The sequence below is a fragment of the Manis pentadactyla genome, chromosome 9, assembly GCF_030020395.1.
Source record: "Manis pentadactyla isolate mManPen7 chromosome 9, mManPen7.hap1, whole genome shotgun sequence".
Classification (NCBI taxonomy): Eukaryota; Metazoa; Chordata; class Mammalia; order Pholidota; family Manidae; genus Manis; species Manis pentadactyla.
Window position 1 is genome coordinate 75,362,945 of NC_080027.1, and position 19,645 is coordinate 75,382,589.

The 19,645-nt window shown below is 44.3% G+C and overlaps 1 protein-coding gene across 16 annotated transcripts in view; it reads left to right on the forward strand.

Annotated features, from left to right (window-relative positions):
• CD44 (CD44 molecule (Indian blood group)) overlaps positions 1-19,645 on the forward strand; it is an 81,152-nt gene that overhangs the window by 21,751 nt on the left and 39,756 nt on the right. For 15 of the 16 annotated variants that reach the window (XM_057507546.1, XM_057507547.1, XM_057507549.1 and 12 more), the window contains exons 2-3: positions 12,439-12,604; positions 16,127-16,260. In XM_057507546.1, the coding sequence (XP_057363529.1) occupies positions 12,439-12,604; positions 16,127-16,260 (300 nt within the window). The remainder of the gene's footprint in view (positions 1-12,438; positions 12,605-16,126; positions 16,261-19,645) is intronic. The other variant, XM_036891910.2, reaches the window with a different exon arrangement.

Here is a 19,645-nt window from a genome sequence, read left to right on the forward strand (position 1 = left end):
GTCTAGAGGTTTGAATTGACTCCTTGCACTGGGCTCTGGGGGACAAATGGTGATGTGGAGGCACAGACTTCATCAGAAGAGGCTCGGTTGTCCTCACCCTGTTCTAGAGCACCTTTCCAGTGTCTGCTGTGAGAGGAGTTTAGGCCTTCACCAGGTGTAACCTCTTGCCATGTTCAATGACCATTTACTTTAAAGAAAATCAAGGCCTTATTGTCTTTGGCAAACTCACAGAAGGGTCATTTGTAACTGCCTCCATTTCCCAGCCTCCTGGATCTTTGCTTGGGCTGTGTCCCTTATAAGGGGGAAGAGTTGTGTTTGGCCCACTCCAGCTGAATATGAAATGGTAAAGATTTGGGTCCAAACCCTGTGGCTCGAGTCGGATTTGAAAGCTTGTCAGAAATGAGTTCTCTGGAGCCTGGCATCTGAGACTGGCATCTGTTGTTACAGCTGAGATTTCACAGACTGAAAGCTCAGGAAGAGGTGTGAATTATAAGCTCTTAGCTCATGGGGCAATTGGAACTTTACTGATTCTGGAATCTTTTGGCCCAGATTTTAAAAAATATCCCCACAATCCAACCTCTCTCTTTGTAGGGCTTCTGCTTTGAAATGTCTGTGTTACTCTTAAGAGCATCCAAAGAATGAATAGTCTTGGACTGGGAAGGAGACCCTGCCTTTTGCATGTGCGTGTGTACACACACACACACACACACACACACACCCCTCTTTACCTTAGCACTGTATGTATGTATGTGTATACATACACACAGAGAATGAGAAAAGAGAAATTGAGTTATTAAAATGTGACCCAATGATTTCTGAGCCCTCTGAATTCAGATTCAATAGAAATCTGTAACTCTCCTTAGTCACTTGGCAATACTTATTGCAAATAAATACTTTTACAGCCACATCATTTCACTGCTGATATACCTGAAGAGGAAAGGGGAACCTAAACACGTGATTCTTTTTCTGTCTCAACCCACTTGTAGGTCAGGATTGATTGTATGTGCATTTAAGTACAGGGCTACTGGCAACTAAAAGCCAATGAATGACTTTCTTTTCTTATAAACTACAGCAAACTCAGTTCCTAGAAAAACTTACATGCTCACTCACTTGCATTTGGATATGACTTTTTTTTATTAAGGTATCATTGATATACACTCTCTCACACCACCACCTTTAATCCAGTATCCCTGGATATTATTTTTTTGAGTGACAGAGGAAGAGTCTACTGAGTATTGCAAGGCACCTGGTGCCCATCCAAGTATGACTAGCATAGTACCTCCTGTGAATTGAAGTGCTGAGGAGGAAAGAGGTTAAAAGCTATCAGCATAAGGCGTGTCTGATCCAGATGCCATCCATCATGGGAAGAGCAGAGGTAGTGACCTACTGTCACAGCGAGGCAGAAAACCAATCCACTCATCAAGCTTTTCCTCTGACTGTGGTTCTGAAATGGTAAGCCCTGTTTAGAACACAGGCTTCCCAAGTCCCAGTGCAGGACTGATTTTTCTGTGAAATTTTCCCCATCTCACTTGGCCTGTTAGTTACTCCTTGGAGGAGACAGTAGTGACCAGCTCCCATCCACCAGCTCTATTTGCATGGCACTAGCAAACATGAACCCAGTGATGCTCAAACTAAGAGGCATATCTACAGTTCACTTGGAATCTCTTTCAAGTCAAGCAAGGAGTGAGGCATTTGTGTGTAGCAGCTAAGAGAGAAGGGGTCAAGCTGACTTTCTAAAGGTACATTTTGGACAGTTTTCTAAGCTTTCTAAACCTCAACTTCTTTACTTGTAATAAGGTTTGATGCCATTAATAACACGTCTCAGGTGCTTATTGTGGGGCTTCAATGAGATAATTAGTGTTAGGCAGCTAGCGCTGACCCCTGTCTACATCAGGTGCTGTGTTAGTGTTCTTTTTGCTGGGGAACTAGGCGGAGGCTCTGCAGTGGGATCTGTAGGAGCTGTGCATGGCTCAGTGCACTTGTATTCAGCTCCCATGGTAAGAATCCTCATACTGCAAGCAGAGAGCTGTGGCTTTGGGAAACCGTCTGGCTAACTCATGGCAGAGACCAGGTATCATCCCAGGGTTTGACTCCTGGCTCTGCCACTCTTACAGTGGGATGTCAAGTCAGATGTACTCTGAACCTTGCTTCTTTGCTCTGCAAAATGGGGATGATAATTTGACCTCTTAATACTATTCTGTGGATCACATAGTGTAACATCTGTTATAGCACCTAGACTAATGTCCGACACAGAATGGCGGCTCCATAAATTCTAAAATATTTTCCTTATCACTTGAGAAGATGCTGAAAGAGAAAGGCAAGAGGAAATGGAATCAAAGATGGGGATGTCCTGGACTCTGGTCCTGCTGGCCCTGAGGAAATTGGTGGTGAACTTTGCTTCCCTCCATCTGGATGATTCCATCTTGTAGGACAACATCTCCCCTGAGTTTCTGATTCTGTACCTCCTGCCAAGTCCACTGTTCCCCAATCCCAGTCCCTAAGAATAGGATTGGAAGTTCAGACTTTGCTACCTCCTCTCCACTGGGTGAACTAGGGGCAATCTTTTAGAGAACTTTGCATTATGGTGTGTTTTTATTCTTGACACTGAGGGTACAAAATTGAAAAATAATAATCCTAAGCTTCTGTCAGTTGTAAAGCATTTTTACACATTGCATTTCATTTGGGCTGCAGCCTTTGAGCTGCAGAGCCCTGTGCTAATTACTTAATGCTCTGACCCTCTGTTTCCATAGCTATCACGTGGAGTGACTAACCCTCTTAGGGCTCCAAATGCTGTGGAGCCCCTGGCACATCTCAGGCCTTGCTAAGAGGTGATTATCATTGCTATGCTTGGCCTGTATGCCAGTGGTTTCCAGAGGGTTCCCCTGAGCCGCCTAGAGCACTTTGGAAGGTGAAAGGACCATTGGTGAGGTGGGGTGAGGGCTGGGCAAGAATGAGTAGCTGGCAGATTTAGGGCTTGGGGTTTGCCGCTCTACTTTCACTCCAGCGCCTGCTGGGGCAGCTTTGGTTTTTATCCATCCTAAATATTGTGGTTCTGCCTAAGCCACCAGGGGGCGGGGGTGGGGGAGGAAAGCCTGGAAACCTTTGAAAACCATCACTCTTTGAGTGCTGCTGCTTTTCCCCTTTGCCTGATTACAACCCACGACAGAGTGGGCAGCACCACAGGTAACGGGGACAGCCAGAAGACCTTGAAAATCTGAACTGAGGTCTGGGTTTTGTTCAAACTCTCTCAGACTTTAAGTCTCCGCATCTCTTGTTCCTTATCTGTAAAATGGGTCTGTGGTGTCCACCTGATGGGCCCTCCCAGGGCTGCTTTTGAATGTGGAAGTGCTTCGTAACTACAGAAGGACACTTCCTCTGCTGCAAGGTGACTGCAGTTTGCTTGGACTTTGATCCACCTCTTCTGCAGGGCTTGGAGTCCAAATTCACCTTAACTGATGGATTTTTGCATAGCTTTCTGAGATTTTAATACTACCCCAGGTGTGTAGATCCTCCTCCTCCTTCTGTCCCACAGGCTCCAAGCCTTTCCTAACTCCTTATTTCATCCCTTATTTCATAGGCAGGCTAGGTACAAACTGGGAGGTAGAGTGAGTTATTCAAGGTCACATAGCTTATAAGGAACAGGATTTAGGCTGGAGCCAGTTCACCTTCCTCCTGGAAGGGGCATGTCAGTGACCCACTAACCATCCCAAAGGGCGGCTAAGCTGCTACTTAGGAGTGACAGTCTTGGCCTCTGTCGTGAAATACTTCCCTCAAACTAAAGTCAGCCAGTTCTCCTCCAAGTGTGGTGGCACAGCTGAGCGAAAGCTATACACGGATGAGGTGAGGTAGCTGTAATTCTAAGTACCCTAGAAAAAATATCTAGTTGCAAAACAAAGAAGGACACCTTTTCTTTTTTCCTACTTGCAGTAGGAAAAACCCCTTATGGGCCCTCTGAGATGCTGTTTCATTTCGTTTACCACATCCTGGGTTTGTGCTAGTCAATCTGCTAAACCAAGAAGCTCCAAATAAGAAGCAAACAAAGGTAGCAAGGACAGAGTTGAGCATTTTCTGGTCGCCATGGCAGCATGCAGGTGTTTACACTGTGGTCTCTCTCCCTTAGCCAGCTTCCCAGAGACTCACCCACTAAAGACCACTTGACGTTAAAGAATTGTGTACTGAGGTGACAGCTCTGGGGCACACTCTCCTGGCCAGAAAGATCCTGTTAGATCCAGGGTCAGGAGTGGGGCCTGAACAGGCTCTCCTCGCCGTCTCCCCTCCCCTAGTTCCCATCGCCCCACTGGGAGTTGGGGGTGGGGTCTTCCCTGAGACTCTGTGAAAACAACCCAAGAGCTTCTTTGGGTTGGCCCTTTGGAGGCTTTGACTGAAAGGTCAGGGCTGTGGCTGAGAGGACCCTTCGGACTCTGACAGCGTGGCTGTGATGGGCTTCTGTTGGTTCAGCTGCCATGATAGGTTCCATGCTCCACAGACAAGGAGCCGAGAGGTCAGTGGGTATAGCCAGGCACCAAGAATTGGGGGACATTTCCTGTCTAAGTTGCAAGAAACGAATAGCTCAGTTGAAAGCAGCCAGCACCCACTCTGGAGGAACTTCTCTGGGTATGATGGTATATGAATGTTTCCTCTGCTCACTAAACCCTCACCGCCTCTGGGCAATTCCGGGAGAGACTGAGTCACTCAAGATTCATGGTCTGCACTGGGCTGCCAAAGGTGATTCGGCCACTGAGTGTGATTCTGGCCTCATTCAGAAGTAGATGCTGAACAATGGGCCCTTTCACCAAGCACCCATCACATGGGCGTCAGGGGGTGGGGGCAAGTGATGTGGGGCAGCAGGAAGGCTGCCAGCCCTCGGAACTGGCAGGCCTGGATGGCAGCAGGGGCTGTATTAGCTAGGAGGACTCCCAGATGGAAACTTGTGGGCTTTGAAGGCATCAAACAATCAAAGAAATGAAGAATAGCCTAACTTCTTCATGTCCCATTAAACAGTGGATTGTGGCTTTATTGAGAACAGCTTGCTCAGGCCTCTTACAAAAGCAGTTCAGTACTGAAAGCCCTGGACTAGGAGTCAGAAATCTTAACAATTACGGACCCCCGAGGTCTTGCTCTTCTCATAACTGCCTGGGGGAACATTCTGGATTTCTTGTTTGTCTTCTGTTGTATCTCAAGAGAATTTGGTTAGAAGCTTTCTGTTGTCCTTCCTGGCTTTAAAAACATATGATCCAATTAGCAATAATGCTTAAAAAAAATTGGCTTTTTCTCTCCCTACCTCTGATCACAATCAATTCGGTTAGGCTTGTGAGTTGCACAATCTTCTTCAGACATGAGCTCAGCAAATCAGAAGATAAAAACAGAATCCTGGCTATTTTATGATAAACACTATAAAAATAAAAACTGTGGCAAGCTCACCAGTACTCTTGGCTGCTACTGCCCTAGAAGCTTGTGTGTGATTGACTCGCGGGTGCTTCATGGAGTCAGATGCGCTCATCCTGCAGTGCCATGCTCCACTGGCCTGCTGTCTTAGTGTGGTTTGTTGAGACTTTCTGGTTGGGCAGTAGACATCTCAAAATGTCACAAGGACAGCTTGTGGTCTGCTGTCCTCAGCCCCTGAGTCCTGAGGTAGTTTCTCTCTTTTTTTGCCCAGCCTGGCCTCCGCCATAGCCCTCAAACTATCAAGGGCAGAGGAGGCCTTAGGCTCCCCTGGGGTTGGATTTTAAATTTCCAAGGGGACCATGGGACAAGCACTGGTGGAATCAGACAGAGGGAGCAGTCTACTGCTGGGGAAAGCCAGTGAACCTCAGAACCTTCAGGAGGTGGAAGTTCCACTAGACAGGGTTTTCCACCGAGGTCTCACCATGTTCTTGAGCAAAGGGTCTTTCTTGCCCTTTCAAGCTTTACAATTCAGAATCAAGGGACCTCTGATCTTAAAATAATATTCAGTACGCTCAAATTCCTCTCTCCAGAGCTTTTTTTTAATCCCCCCAGAGCTTTTTTTAATGCTCACCTCTTTGCACTTTAAACGCTCAGGGAGAATAAGTGGGTTTCTTGTGGTTTTTAGCATCTGTCCCAAACACAAGGTGCAATTTAATAGTGAAACATGATCAGTCGGACTTCCCAGCCTGAAACCTGTTCCCTAGTCACAGGTCAGATTACTCAACAAATCAGTTACCTCCTGCAGAAAATGGGGATCATAATAATGCCTATCCCATAGGATTCTTGTGAGAGTTAAATGAATTCTTAGGTGGAAAGTGTTGAAACCATCATATGGCCCAGAGTAGGCTCTGGGTGACCATGAGCTCACAGTTGTTGTTACCTTGGCTGTGGGAACTACACAAGCTATTGAGTCACAGGAACTGACCTGAGTCCCATCTTCAAGAAAAAGCAGCTTTCCCACACATGCAGCCAATTCTGGAACCAAATCAGTAGAGAAAATCTAACTCTGCCTTATGTCTCCTGAGGAGCTGACATATAGGGACCAGGCATATCTGGGTGTCTCATGGTAGAAATTAAATTAATTCATTTTGGACCATCTGGATAAGTCTGGTTGGGAGAACTGAGAGTCTGTGGATTCCATGTGATTGTAGATTGTCTTCTGATGGTCTTCACATGGGACACACTATGTCTGGCATCCTCTCTCAGGACATCTGACTTTGGAAATGGCTCAGTTTTGGGATGTGAAAAGGCCATGCCCACTGCTGAGATGGCAGCTCCCAGGTTCAGACAGACAAAGCCAATTAGAAAATGGAAAGCTGGTCTCTGAAACCTATGCTTTCAGGGAAAATGGCAGAAGTTCTCAGAAGCAAATGCTTCATGTTAAAGACATTTTAAGTGTCCAATAGGGAATTCTCAACAGGCTCAGCTGGTAGATCTTTAGACCTGATGGGGGGAATAGACCTGAGAGGTAAAATTTTTGCACCCACAAGTCTGCTTCTGGGGGAGAGAAAGAGAATATTTGCTCATTCATTCACACCTTCATTTATTCATTCATTTGTTCAGCATGTGCCTCCTCTGTGCAGTACTGTCCTGAGATACAGTCGCTGCTGTCATGAGGCCCACAGGGAAGTTCCAAAATTCCAGAATCCTGGAATTCCTAATTACTGGAGAGACCTTGGAAATAGTAATTTCTTATAATTCTTTTCCTGTTCATGTCACACTTCTTTGAGAAACTAGTGAAACCAGGGGTTGCTTGTCCCCATCAAAATACCTACACACCTACACACACACACAAGCATGCATGCACACACATAGTTTTGCATACAATGTCACAGGTTTACAGAGTCCCCTGAAGACTTGTGGATTCCAAGTTGAAAACCACCTATCACTCAGCAACATCTCTAGTCAAGTTGTGTGACCATGCCCAACCCCCCACCCCCAAATTGACCTCTCAGGAAAGTCTGGAAACATGTAGATAATGGCACATTGGGTAAAAATTACGCAGTGCTCTACTCTCAGCAGGATGTTGTGATTTCTACCACTTGGGAAATGACTTAGGCAAACCAAGAAGCTATTCTTCTCAGGCCCTACAACCTAGAGAAGGTTTTGAAACGTTCTGGGCTGATTTTATTAAAGAGCTCTATTTTCCTTGATCTGAGGCTTAGTGGCAAATACAGGTAAGGTTAATAGTGTTATGGGTCAGCTATGGTTTATCCACATAAGAATGAATGTACCCAGAACTCAGCATAACTGGAAGCATAGCACAGTGGTTGGAGCCCTGAGTCTCCCACTTGGATGATTTTGGCCAAGTTACTTACCTTCTTTGTGCCTCAGTTTCCTTGTCTCTAAAATGGACTTGGTAATAGTGCCTACTTCATAGCATTTTTGTGAGAATTACATTAGCTGAACTATATAAGCCACCAAACAAGTATGCAACACCTATTGGCTCTACTTCAGTGCCAAACTCTGTATCAAGTTTTTTATGTACCTCAGCTCACTTAATAGTCCCACAAACCCTGACAGGTTGGCATCGTCACCCTCCAAGGAGAAGATTGGCAGAGAGGTTGAGGAACTCACTAGCTGTATAACCTGGAGCAAGTGACAATGTCAGGATTTGAACTCAGTTTTGGGAGGGTCCAAACTAAGCTGAACTACCAACCCTCATTTGAACCTGGTGCCAGAGAGTGGGTGGACACTAAGGACACTGTCTTGGAGAGCTCCTTTCTCTAGTCTTCCTGACAGGTCATGGAAGACTTCTTCCTGTGTGGGCAAAGAGATCCTTTGGTGCAGTGCCCATGACCCCGTTGTCCTCCTGACAGCCCTACAGTAGGGAGCACCCTAAGGACCTGGCTGGCATTTCTCCCTGAGAGACTCCTCCCTGAATGCAAGTGGCTTCAGTTAATGTTGCCCATTGGGTCTCTGAGAGAGAGGGACATGGGACAGTTCATTTATTACATGATACAGGAGATTTATTGGAGACTAGAGGGCTCAATGGAAAACACTCTTGATTTATTTTCAGTTGGAAAGGTTTGCTTGAGAGATTCAATTGGCCATCTAATATTAGCCTTTTGATTCACAGCAGATCCTGAATAGTGGAGGTCTCTGTTTCTCAGGAGAGACATACTGACATCTGTATGTCTTCTCAGCAAGGGACTGCAGTGTGGCAAATGCCATGGCCACAGACCCTGGTGCCCTCCCTTCCAGAGATCTGTGGCCCATGGCTTCTCACGCCTCAATCTTACTCTAAACTTTCCCTAAGCCTTGGGAAAGTTCACCTATCCTTTGGGGAAGATGAGATGTGTTAAGAAGTCACTGAAATTGGGGTTAGGAGTAGTAACTTAGTGGTTAAGCCTGTGGACTTATGGTGTCAGTCTGGCTGGATTTGAATCCTGGCCCCATTATTACTAGCTCTGTGAACTGGGCATGTTTTTTCCTCTCTGTGTACCTCAGTTTCCATATCTGAAAACTGGCAATAGTAATATATCCTATCTCATACAGTTGCTTTAAGGATAAAATGAATTAGTACTTGCTTAGAATGGTGACCAGCATATACATAATAAGTACACAATATGCATTAGCTGTTACCTTGTTGTTGGTATTATTTGTATCCCTTGGAGTCATACTCTGAGTTTGCATAAGTGTTAAGGAAGCCTGTTGAAAAGTCTTGATAAATTATCAAGACTTAATGGATACACAGCTCTGAAGTTTTATTCCCTTTTAAGAACTGTTAACATTCATGCAGATAGTTGGCCTGAAATGAAGATTTTGGCACCATCTTTGCAATCTTTAGGTGGCGAATTCTATCAGGGTTGGGAGTTGGACCTTTCTCATGAGATTAAGATAAATGGAAGCTGTGAAATTCTCACTTTGCTTAAAATTTCTTCATTCATTCAACAGCTCTTTGCTGATACTACCATATGTTAGGCTCTGTTTAAGCCATGAAATCTAATAAGGCGGATGTTCAGTTTATCTGTTTCTTCCTGTTTTGGCAAACCACAGCACACACAGTCACGCATTTACTACCTGCGTGCACAAGTATACACAAACTCACACAACGCATGTGTGAATTGTCTATAAAATGATGTGGCTGCTGCAGTATGGGACTTAACGGATTTTACTCAAAAGTCTCAGTCTGAATCAGTTCCTTTTGCATTTGCATATTCTGTGCCAGGTGGCAAAGTGGAACTAATTTTAATAAGACAGAAACTGCCATTCAGCTCCCAACTACTGTCCATGCTTCAGACTTTATTTTTAACCTAGGAGTGACAGCAGCCACCTGGCCCAGCAGTGACAGGCAGCTCTCCTCTCTGGCATCTGCTCAAGTCCCCTCTCAGCCTCACCTCCCAGAAGCTGATTGGGAGGCTCTGTTTCCCTTTGTATGTGAGACAAGGGGAGCTCCCGGAAGGGCTGTCACCCAGTGTGACAGTTTTCCCTCTGCTAAGATTGGCCAACCGAGGCCGAAGCTGAAAATGTCAGCAAAAACAAACAGTATTTCAAAAGGACCCTGTGTGCTTCCCTCCCTGTGCTCCCTTGTCTCATCAGCCAAGTGTTGTGTGAGTAGCCTGAGAAGGACTCCATTAAACCCAATGAGAGTTTAATTGCACAAAAGCACATTTTCTCCATCTCACCTAGTTCTGATGCTTTCTAAAAGCAGCTACATGCTAGCAATACAAAGAGAAGAAACCCAATTGATAATTGGCTTATGTATTTTCTAAGTTCTACTTCTGTTTCTTTTTTTATTAATTTCAAAGTCAAGAAAGATAATACATAAGTTCAACAGTCCTCTTATCATTTCATTTTGCATTTGTCAGACAGTATTTGCTAGTAGTTGGAAGCTGCTGCCTCCTCAGGAAGAAGAAAGCAGTTGCTGCCTGTATATCTCAGTATTACTGACCCTGTCCTTGCCATTAGGGAACAATTGTTTAGGTGCACCTCTCCCCGATAGAGCAAAGACTTGTTTTAATGACATGAAAGGATCGTAAGGCACAGGGCAAAGTGGTTTGGAGCATAGGCTTTGGCATTAAACAGACATGAGATGGATTTCCAGCTTTGTCATTTAATAGCTGGGAGACTTTGAGAAGTCATTAAATTTTTCTGAGATTCAGTTTCCTTGTCTGTAAATAATATGCACATACATACATAAATCTCACCTCTCAGAGTTCTTGGAAGGTGATACAATACAGAACCCCAAAGGTGCAGGAACACTGCAGTAGCAGGCCTCCCCTCCCCCAGCTGTCAGCTCAGAAATGTAGAACCAGACAACTGGGATTCAAGAAGGCAACTACAGGCTCTGGACAGAGATTCTCACTTCCTTGAGCTGCTCACGTCTCCGAGCCTCAGTTTTCTTGTTGATAAGCAAAATCTGCCTGACTACCTCCAGACTTGCTCAAGTGAGAAAGTCTGAGTTAAAGCCCGTTCTGTCTGAATATAGACCTGCCTCATAACTAACACAGTGGTGCCCAGCCTGGCACGTGGGCTGCAGGTGGTCAGCCCAGAGGACAGGCCAGTAAGCTTCCTTAGAGAAGGACTGCTTTGGGGGCTCAGGGTGCTCAGGAGGAATCACACTTCACCAGGACGGTTTTACCTAACCTTTTGGTGTTGACATTTACTCACGTGCAAATGGGGAAAATACAGTTCCAGAAAAATATTGAGTTTCCAATTAAAGTCTTTTGAGATTGTTACACAGGATCCGAGAGAACCAAATGGTTTTTCAGCTCCTAATTTTCATATTAATGAAGGCAAAACTCACAGAAGTCCTTGGGTTAAATCCTTCTTGATCCACTTGATAGGCTTCATTTTGAATGCCACTAACCCTTGGGAGCAGGCAACAGGTCTTGGATCTAACTGTCAATATGTTAAAAGTATGTTTTTGAGGAAATTGCAATGAGTTATTCATTCATTTCACAAATATTTGTTGAGCATCTACTGTTTATCAGCCATTCTTGTGAGTATTAGAGAATCAGCTGTAAACAAGTTAGAGACGCTTGACATTTTGGAGATTTCATCACAAAAAGGGCAGATGGACAATAACTAAATGCACAGATAAATGAACAAGTTGCTGTGAAGACACAAGAGCAGAGTGGGGTGAGAGGGACACTGTATTTGGGTAAGGGTGTCCCGGGAAGGACTCTAGCACAAGGTGATGTGGAATTGAAAAACAAAAATATGATGGTCTGAAGACAGAACATTCCAGACAGATATATAAATGTTCTAAGGTGGGTAAGGGCTCAGAATGTCCAAAGGAACTGAAGGAGATATTTGTGCTGGAGCAGAGTGAGCTACTTAAAGGTTAAACAGGGAGATAGGAGCCAGATCCTGTAGGTCTTATCAGTCATGATAAGGAAATTTACTCTGAGTGCAGTCTGAAGCCATCGGAGGGAGCGACACCACACGATTGTGGGAAAATGCTCATAATATCAGATCAAGTGGGGAAAAAAGACTCCCAAATCTAAAACTGTATATTTAGTACTATTTTTACAATGCAAGTATATATATATATATATATATATATATATATATATATATGTTCTATGTGTCTATGTATCATATATATAACTATGCAAGCATACATATATTTTCACATTCACACACATATTCAGAAACACTGAAGAAGAGATAGCAAAATGTCTAAAATGTTCAGTAGCTTTCTTAGTGGTGGGCCTGCTTTTCCTTTGTTACTTACCTGAATTTTGTCCCTTTTCCCCAAGTTTGTATTGCTTTAATAATCAGAATAAATCACATGATGTTTTAAAACTTTGTTGTGGAGAAATCAATGGAGAGAATGTAAGCGTGCTGCAACTTTACTGTCTTATGTCAGCCTTCCAGCCTAATGTAATGGTGCTTTGGGACGCTGGAGTGAATGTTGAAGGCTCTGGCCAGTAGAGAGGGTTTTTTTTTAAAATATGAATTTTTAATGAATCTATCCTAAAGTGAACTTCTTACACTTCCCAAATTATTTATGCCAAAGAATCTAACATCTGTTTCATCCCGCAGACTTGAATATAACCTGCCGATACGCAGGTATATACCACGTGGAGAAAAATGGTCGCTACAGCATCTCACGGACGGAGGCTGCTGACCTCTGCAAAGCTTTCAATAGCACCCTGCCCACCATGGCCCAGATGGAGAAGGCTCTGAGCATCGGGTTTGAAACCTGCAGGTAGGAGACCAGCACCTGCCGGTTGCGAAAGGTGGAGGCCCAGGGCCAGGGGGCGGGGCTTCCAACTGGGCGGACTCCCCCCTGACAGCTGAAAGATCGTATGATGGCCTGAAGGGTTGGCCCCACCTATTAATTTGTCAAGTCAATCTGGAACCTGCGTGACTGCTGGAATTGAAGGCCCACTAAAGACACCTTTGTGAATCATAATGGGATTGCCCAGAGGAGGCCATTAAGGGTCAATAGTTGGAATCCTCTTGCTTAAAGTGCTGCAACAGCTACTCTCCCAGCTTTGAAGAAGCATGCAAGATCATTGTCAGAATCACAAGGAAGCAGAAACCAAGTACAAGTGTTTAAAATAAATGTGTACCTGGTGGAGTCTTGGCCCTGCACACTTGGCTCAAAGCAGATTTTGCAAACAGCTCTCTCTTCTTGTTTCTCTTCTGTGTTGCTCTGGTTTGAGAGGATAAATAAAAAACAAAAGGCCATGAAACTTATGCAGATATGTTATTACAGTGATTAGGATGCAGTTGGAGAGACTGCGGAAGGACCCATCACAATGCTCCCTGAGTCCCCCGCACGCCGTTCTGCTCCAGACAATCACAGCACACGGCAGCCTTGTTTTTCTGAATTCTGACGGCCCCGTGGTCAATGGTGCATATTAAGAGTGAGCAGTGCGGATGACCATGGTGCGGTGTTTTGATTGGGTTCGTTTTCACTAGAAGAGCTCTGGGCAGTCTGAGCAACTGCTCTGTGGTCTCCACGCCCGCCTACAGCTACCCCGTCTGTTTTTGCAGTGCAATGTCATTAGGCAGCCTTGTTCCCCTTTCTCTTCAGTGTATACACACTGCTTTTTAAAAGTCAAGCTGCAGAACTCTTTATGGAAACCGTTAAATTTAAGTTGAATATATTTATCCCCTGTCTTTGGTTACAGAGTAATGCACTCCCATTATAAGTTGGTAGCTGAGAGTCTTGCTGAAAAGGACAAGGGAAATCTTTATACTGAAATTGCACTGTCTAGTATGGTAGACACTAGCCACAGTTTACCCTTAATAAAGTGGCAGTTAACTCTTAAATAAAATTAAAACTTTGGTTCTCCAGAGGCACTAGCTGATTCAAGTGCTCAGTTGACCACAAATGGCTAGTGACTGCTGTATTGGACAACTTAGATTACAGGATATTCCACTGTTGCAGAGAGTACACTTGGAGCAGCACTAGCTCCAAGACAAAGAGCAGATGTACAGAGACATGCGTGTGGTCAGAGCTAGGTCTGGGGGAACGCAAAGGGGGCAGAGAAAGGGAGACAGCTACTGAACCTGAGCAGTAGGCTGCCATGAAGGAGGACCAATTAGTAGATCCATTTATTCTACTCCCAAGACTAATTATTTAAATACGGCCCTGACTAGGCCAGTAGCCTAAGAAAATGGATTTAGTAAAATGAATTTTGATTGTGAAATACGGACAAGGCATATTTACAAAATACAGAAATGTTCCTATATGTGGAAAGCGAGAAATGTTCTTACTATTTCCACTGGCCTGCCTTCAAGCACGTGGGTGCTGGGCGCCCTCCTGCCCACCTGCCCATGTCTGCTCACCTGGTCCTCAGACTGCACCATGGTTGATCATTATTGCTTCACTTTATGGATAAACTGACTGAGGTTTAGAGAAGTTCCGTGGCTTTACAGGGGCCACATAGCCCTTGAAAAGGAGGGGAGTCAGGATTCTGGTCTGAGCCCCTGGCAAGATTTTAATGACCAAACTCTCCTGAAGGACTGAGAGCAAAGGGAGATGGAGGTATGCCACACCGCACCGTTGGCTGAGTATTCTTACTTCCCTGTGAACAGCAACCGGCCCCCACAGTATACGCACATGTAAATTTCATTATCGCAACTCACCAGTGCGACACATAAAACTGGCAGTCGGCATGATGTGGCAAAAACTCAGGAATAACTTTAAAAGGGAATGTAGATTTGAGAACGTCCATGTTACATAGACTTGCCAAATGTGATGGGGTGGGGTGGGGAGCAGGCTCACCAAAACGTATTCTTATTTTAAAAAGGAAGGGAGAAAGAAAAGGAAACTGTGCCAAAAAAATCTATCGTTCCACCCATAGCTGGGAATAAGTGTTGCAAAACTCATTTCCATAATTTCACTCAGGTAGCTATGAATCAGGTACCGGCAATAGGACGATGACAGTCTCACAGACTGCAAGAAGACTGCGAGAAAACCTTACAGCTCCTCTCTTTTGTCTGCCCCACCCTGATTAGTAGCAATTCTGGGATAGATGGAAACTTATTAACATTTAATTGTGTCCCCTCCCCCCACCAAGCTAAGAAGTTTTTGGAAAAACCAGTCTGTCTTTTCAGAAGAGGAATTAGTCATGTGGTCTACAATTGCAACATAAGCCTAATGAGTTCTATGTGCTTAGAAATGTCAAGCTCAGAGCCATTTCCGTGGGCTTTGCAGGGCGATGCACTGTGTAGAGTTTCCCTTTGGCAGGAAAGATGAGAAGGATCTATGCTGTGCATTTAGCTAGCGATGCAGTTTCAAAAACTTGCTAGATTTGGCTTTCCCGCTCTGCCTTATCCCTGTCACCACCTTTCCTTGCAAATGTTATTTTCTCAGCCTCCCTCTCATTTTTGGAGGGATTTTATATTAGGAGAAATTGTGCAGTGAGTGAGTGCTTTAGCTACCATGGTGCAGATAGAAGGGGCCGGGTGCTATATGTTGTATTTGAAAGGGCTTCCGAGGCTCCAACATGCATCCAGAAACACCCTGGTGGGGCAGAGGGGCTTAAGAGCTTCTCTGGCTGCTGCCTCTGGGACATGCCTGACCCACACGAGGCATTGCTATCTATCTACTGACTTAATCACTGTTCCCCCATTTCAATGACAGTCTATTTACTTCCACTGGCAATGAAATGATGCCTAGGATGGTCATGAGGCAAAATGTGCTGTGCATCTGGCATATGAGCAAGGCTTCATGTTTACAGTAATGGAGTCTGGACTAAGAAAGTTTGCAGGAAAAAGACAGGCCAGGATAGAAGAGTAGGGGATGGGAAGTTTGGCAGGTTTGACATTTGTGGATGGAAATGAAGAGCCCTCTAGTCCTATCTTGTGGGAGCTGGTCATTCATTGTATTTTCTGGAAAATATGAAGTTAATGGAGAGTGGATTTCACATAGTAAAGTGGGCATTCTTCTCTCTTCCGTGGCTCAGGCTTCCCTCTGCTTGTTCAAACTGACTTGACACTGCTGCCCTTGAGTTTTATTTGAAACTAATTCTCTCTTTCATGGGTCTATTTTTTAAAACTTGCCCTTTAAGAGCTCTAAATAAAATTGCTTTGTCTCTATCAGTTTTGCTGATCCTTTTCACTCTCCCTCTGCTATTGTTATTGGATTTCACAAGCTCAGTTATTGAAAACTCTAGCGTACCTAGGGGTGGATTGAATGAAGCATTCACTGCATGAGGTGTCATTTGATGTGAAATCCCTCGTATGTGCATAACCTCTGGTTTTTCCTTTGCAGGTATGGCTTCATAGAAGGACATGTGGTGATCCCCCGGATCCACCCCAACTCCATCTGTGCAGCAAACAACACAGGGGTGTACATCCTCACATCCAACACCTCCCACTACGACACCTATTGCTTCAATGCTTCAGGTTGGTTCCAAGTGGATTGTCTTTGTGTTTCGGGTTGCTTGGTGACCCAAACTTTGGCAGCCAGGCTGATAGTAATTCATTCTTGGCTTAAGTGGGGATTCATGCAGCTCCCATTCACATAACTGATGCTCACTGAATAGCTGTTCAGCAGAGACAAGATTCCTGCCATGAGGGTGCTTACCTGCTAAGTTGGGGAGGCCAACAGTAAACAAACAAATATTAAATAGCATCTAAGAAGTCAGAGGGTGACAAGACCTATAAAAAAGAGAGTAGAGCAAGAGGCTTAAGAATACTAGGGATGCCTTTGTCTGAGAAGGTGGTCAGGGAAAGTGCCTCCTCTGGAGAGGCCATTCAGGAGAGCCATGATTGCAGTGAGGCAGAAAAGTCATGGGTAGAGGGGACAGCCAGAGCAAAGCCAGGCCTGCGGGAGCCTCGTGGCCCATTCTGAGGACAGCAGCAATGCCAGGATGATAAAGCCCAGTGATTAGAGGGGCAAATGCCAAGGAGTGAAATTAGAGAGGTCAGTAGGGGCCAGATCACGCAGGACCTTGTAGGCTGTGGCAGGGTTTGTATTTTATTCCCAGTATGATGGGAAGTCATTGCAGGGTTTTGAATAGGGGAGAGACATGAATCTAATGATAGTATTGGGGCTCAACCAAATGGTTTAACTTAGAGGTGTTTATTATATATTGGGGTAGACTGGAGAGAAGGCTGGGAGGATACATAGTAGGCCTTTGACTTTGAGTGTCTTTTCTCAACAATTAAGAGCTCCAGAGGTAGAAAATAAGAAAGCCAAGTTAACATGTGCCTACTGACCTGCTGGCCAGGTCCCCTCTCTGCCTAAGGGAGTTGTGCCCAACCACTTAGCCTAAAAACTCATGCTTACAAGTCTAATTCAGACCCCAGAAAAATTCAAGAATCCTATGCATCATTTGGTCTTTTGAAAATGGTCAGAATTATAAATATCAAATCTTTGAATCCCAGCAAGCAAATGTTGATTGACTATTTACTTTTCAAACTGGGCCTTCTGTTCCCTCTAAAGGTTTGAGATTGTGTGAAGGCAAGATTGAAGCCACAAGGTAATCTGGACAAGTTTTCCTGGAATGTCAGTTTTCCTTAAAGATGGGAAGGGGTTGTTAGTTAGAAAGTGACTTAACATTATCTGTATGAGAAAAACACAGGTATTATTAGATGATGACTTCAGGCATTGTTTTTATGAAACAAACAGATATTGTATATGATATTAGAATATATCATAGAAAATTTGCATGGATTTTTAAACTAATGTAGGAGCACCAAAGAAATTGGGAGGTTACATCAGTCGTGCTAGGCTACTCTGCCCACTTGTTGTTTTAGGAGTGGGGAGCAGAGTGGAAATTCAAGAAAGGAAATCGAGAGTTTAGGAGGAAGAGAAAATAGGAGAAAGCTTAGGAGAAAGAGAAAGGCTGATTAGTTGAAATGGAGCATGTGAAGTCACAGTGTCAAATATATAAAGCTCACTAAACCTCTGGAGGGACACTTCAAAGAAGGAGGAGAAAACTGTAGAGTGTTTTTTTCTTCCCTATTGTATGAACAAAGAAGACAAATGGAGTATGACCTGAAGGAGGAGAGTCCAACAAGGCTAAACAGGACATGGTCCATACCCGTACCCAGACTGTCCATTCTGATAGCATGATAATGAGAAGGACCACATGCAAATAAGTAGGAAATAGACACAGAGTACCATATGGTCCAGCTAGTTTATCTTAGTGTCCCAGGTCAGAAGACTTTGGGAAGACTTTGAGCATTAGATGGACGGGTTGGGCCTGTGGGAAAGGCTTCCTCTCGCCAGTCTCTGGGTATCACATTTTGCTTCTCCCACTGAGTCTTGTCAGGTGAGTGTATGCAATAAACTATGTTGTTGTGTATTCACACTGTCTCACTGTTTTACAAATTGGTATCACTTTTTGGAAAGAACCTTAACTTGAAAAACTTTTATTGCCTAGAATTGAAGCCATCTAGCAAGTTACTACTGAAACTTTCCCCTGCCCTCATTTTTGCCTATAATGTTGGGCCTATCCTGAAAGAAGGGAGTGAACAGTACTGACTGACTTTTTTTGGAGGAGCAGGGGAGGTTAGTTCAGTTGAAAAGTTGGAGAAGTCCTGGGAGTGTATTACATACCAAAACAGCTGTATTAAAGTAGTAAAGCTTGAAAGGGGTATGTTTCCTTTTCTCTTATCCAAATTGGCACAATGTGGATAGGCTGCTTTTATAAGTTTTTCTTTAAGTTTAAAAAAAGATTATTTATTGATCAACTGTATACATTCAGTACAGTGCTGGGCAGAGTTTGGTGAGAAAGTATGGAGGCTGTGTTTTTTGTCTTGGGAGTTAATCTTGTTGAAGCAACAAGAAAAAATAAAGGAGCTGGAGAATGTTTATCTAAGGATAAATAAATTCTGACTGTCTTGGTTTAGAAGATGGGGGTGTTAAGTGAGATACAGATCTTGATAACCTTCTGCTCTGTGCAAGAGCTCATTGGAAAGATCCTTGAATCCGACAGCCCAAGACATGCAAGGAGGTGGTCAGGACCCCGTGATATGACCCCTCACAAGGGGCTACAGGGACCGAAGCCAGCTCTATCTCAGCAGACAGCTTCTGGGTGCTTGTAATTTCAATAGCACTTTTATAAAACATGGCCTGTGGTTTGCAAAAGGAAAATAAGGCAGACCCTGAAAAGGCTTTGTGATTTTTATTGCCTCCTCTCTCAGTGATAAGGCTCAGCTTGAGCCTGGTGACTTCTGTGTCATCAACACAGAGAAATGACTTGAATTAGTTCATTTTTTAAGTTTGCTTTCAGTAAAATGCCCTATGCTCTTTTGAAAGAAGAGCTGAGGGGAAGAGTCTACATTCATTTGTTTATTCATTCACTCACCTATTCAACAAATACATTGGATGCCTAGATTGTATCAGGCATTGAGGAAGGTGTCTTTTTGTCACTGAGTGGTTGGCTGGCTTCAATAATTAACATTTCTCTTGGCTGTTGTGATGTGGCAGAGGCAAGATTTCTGAGGAGCAGCCCACCAGGAAGCCCACCTCAGTCTTTCCAACAAGCTCTTGGGTTCAGGAAAACCTCCCAGGCCTGATTCTCCCAGCAGTGCAGTGCTGATTAAGCAATATGAAAGGCTGCCTAATGAGGTCCCGCTACCTGGCATGGGAGCTTGATCATATTAATTGCACATTTGGGTCACCATCCATCTTAGTATGCTCGCCAGATTTCATGTTCTTTATAAATGGTGAAGTGAACTGGAGCATGAAGTGGGAGGCGGGGTGGGGGGGAACTCCATTCAAACAAATGCCCTAATCATTTACAAAACTGTCCTAGTGTCTTTAACATCATGCCCCATT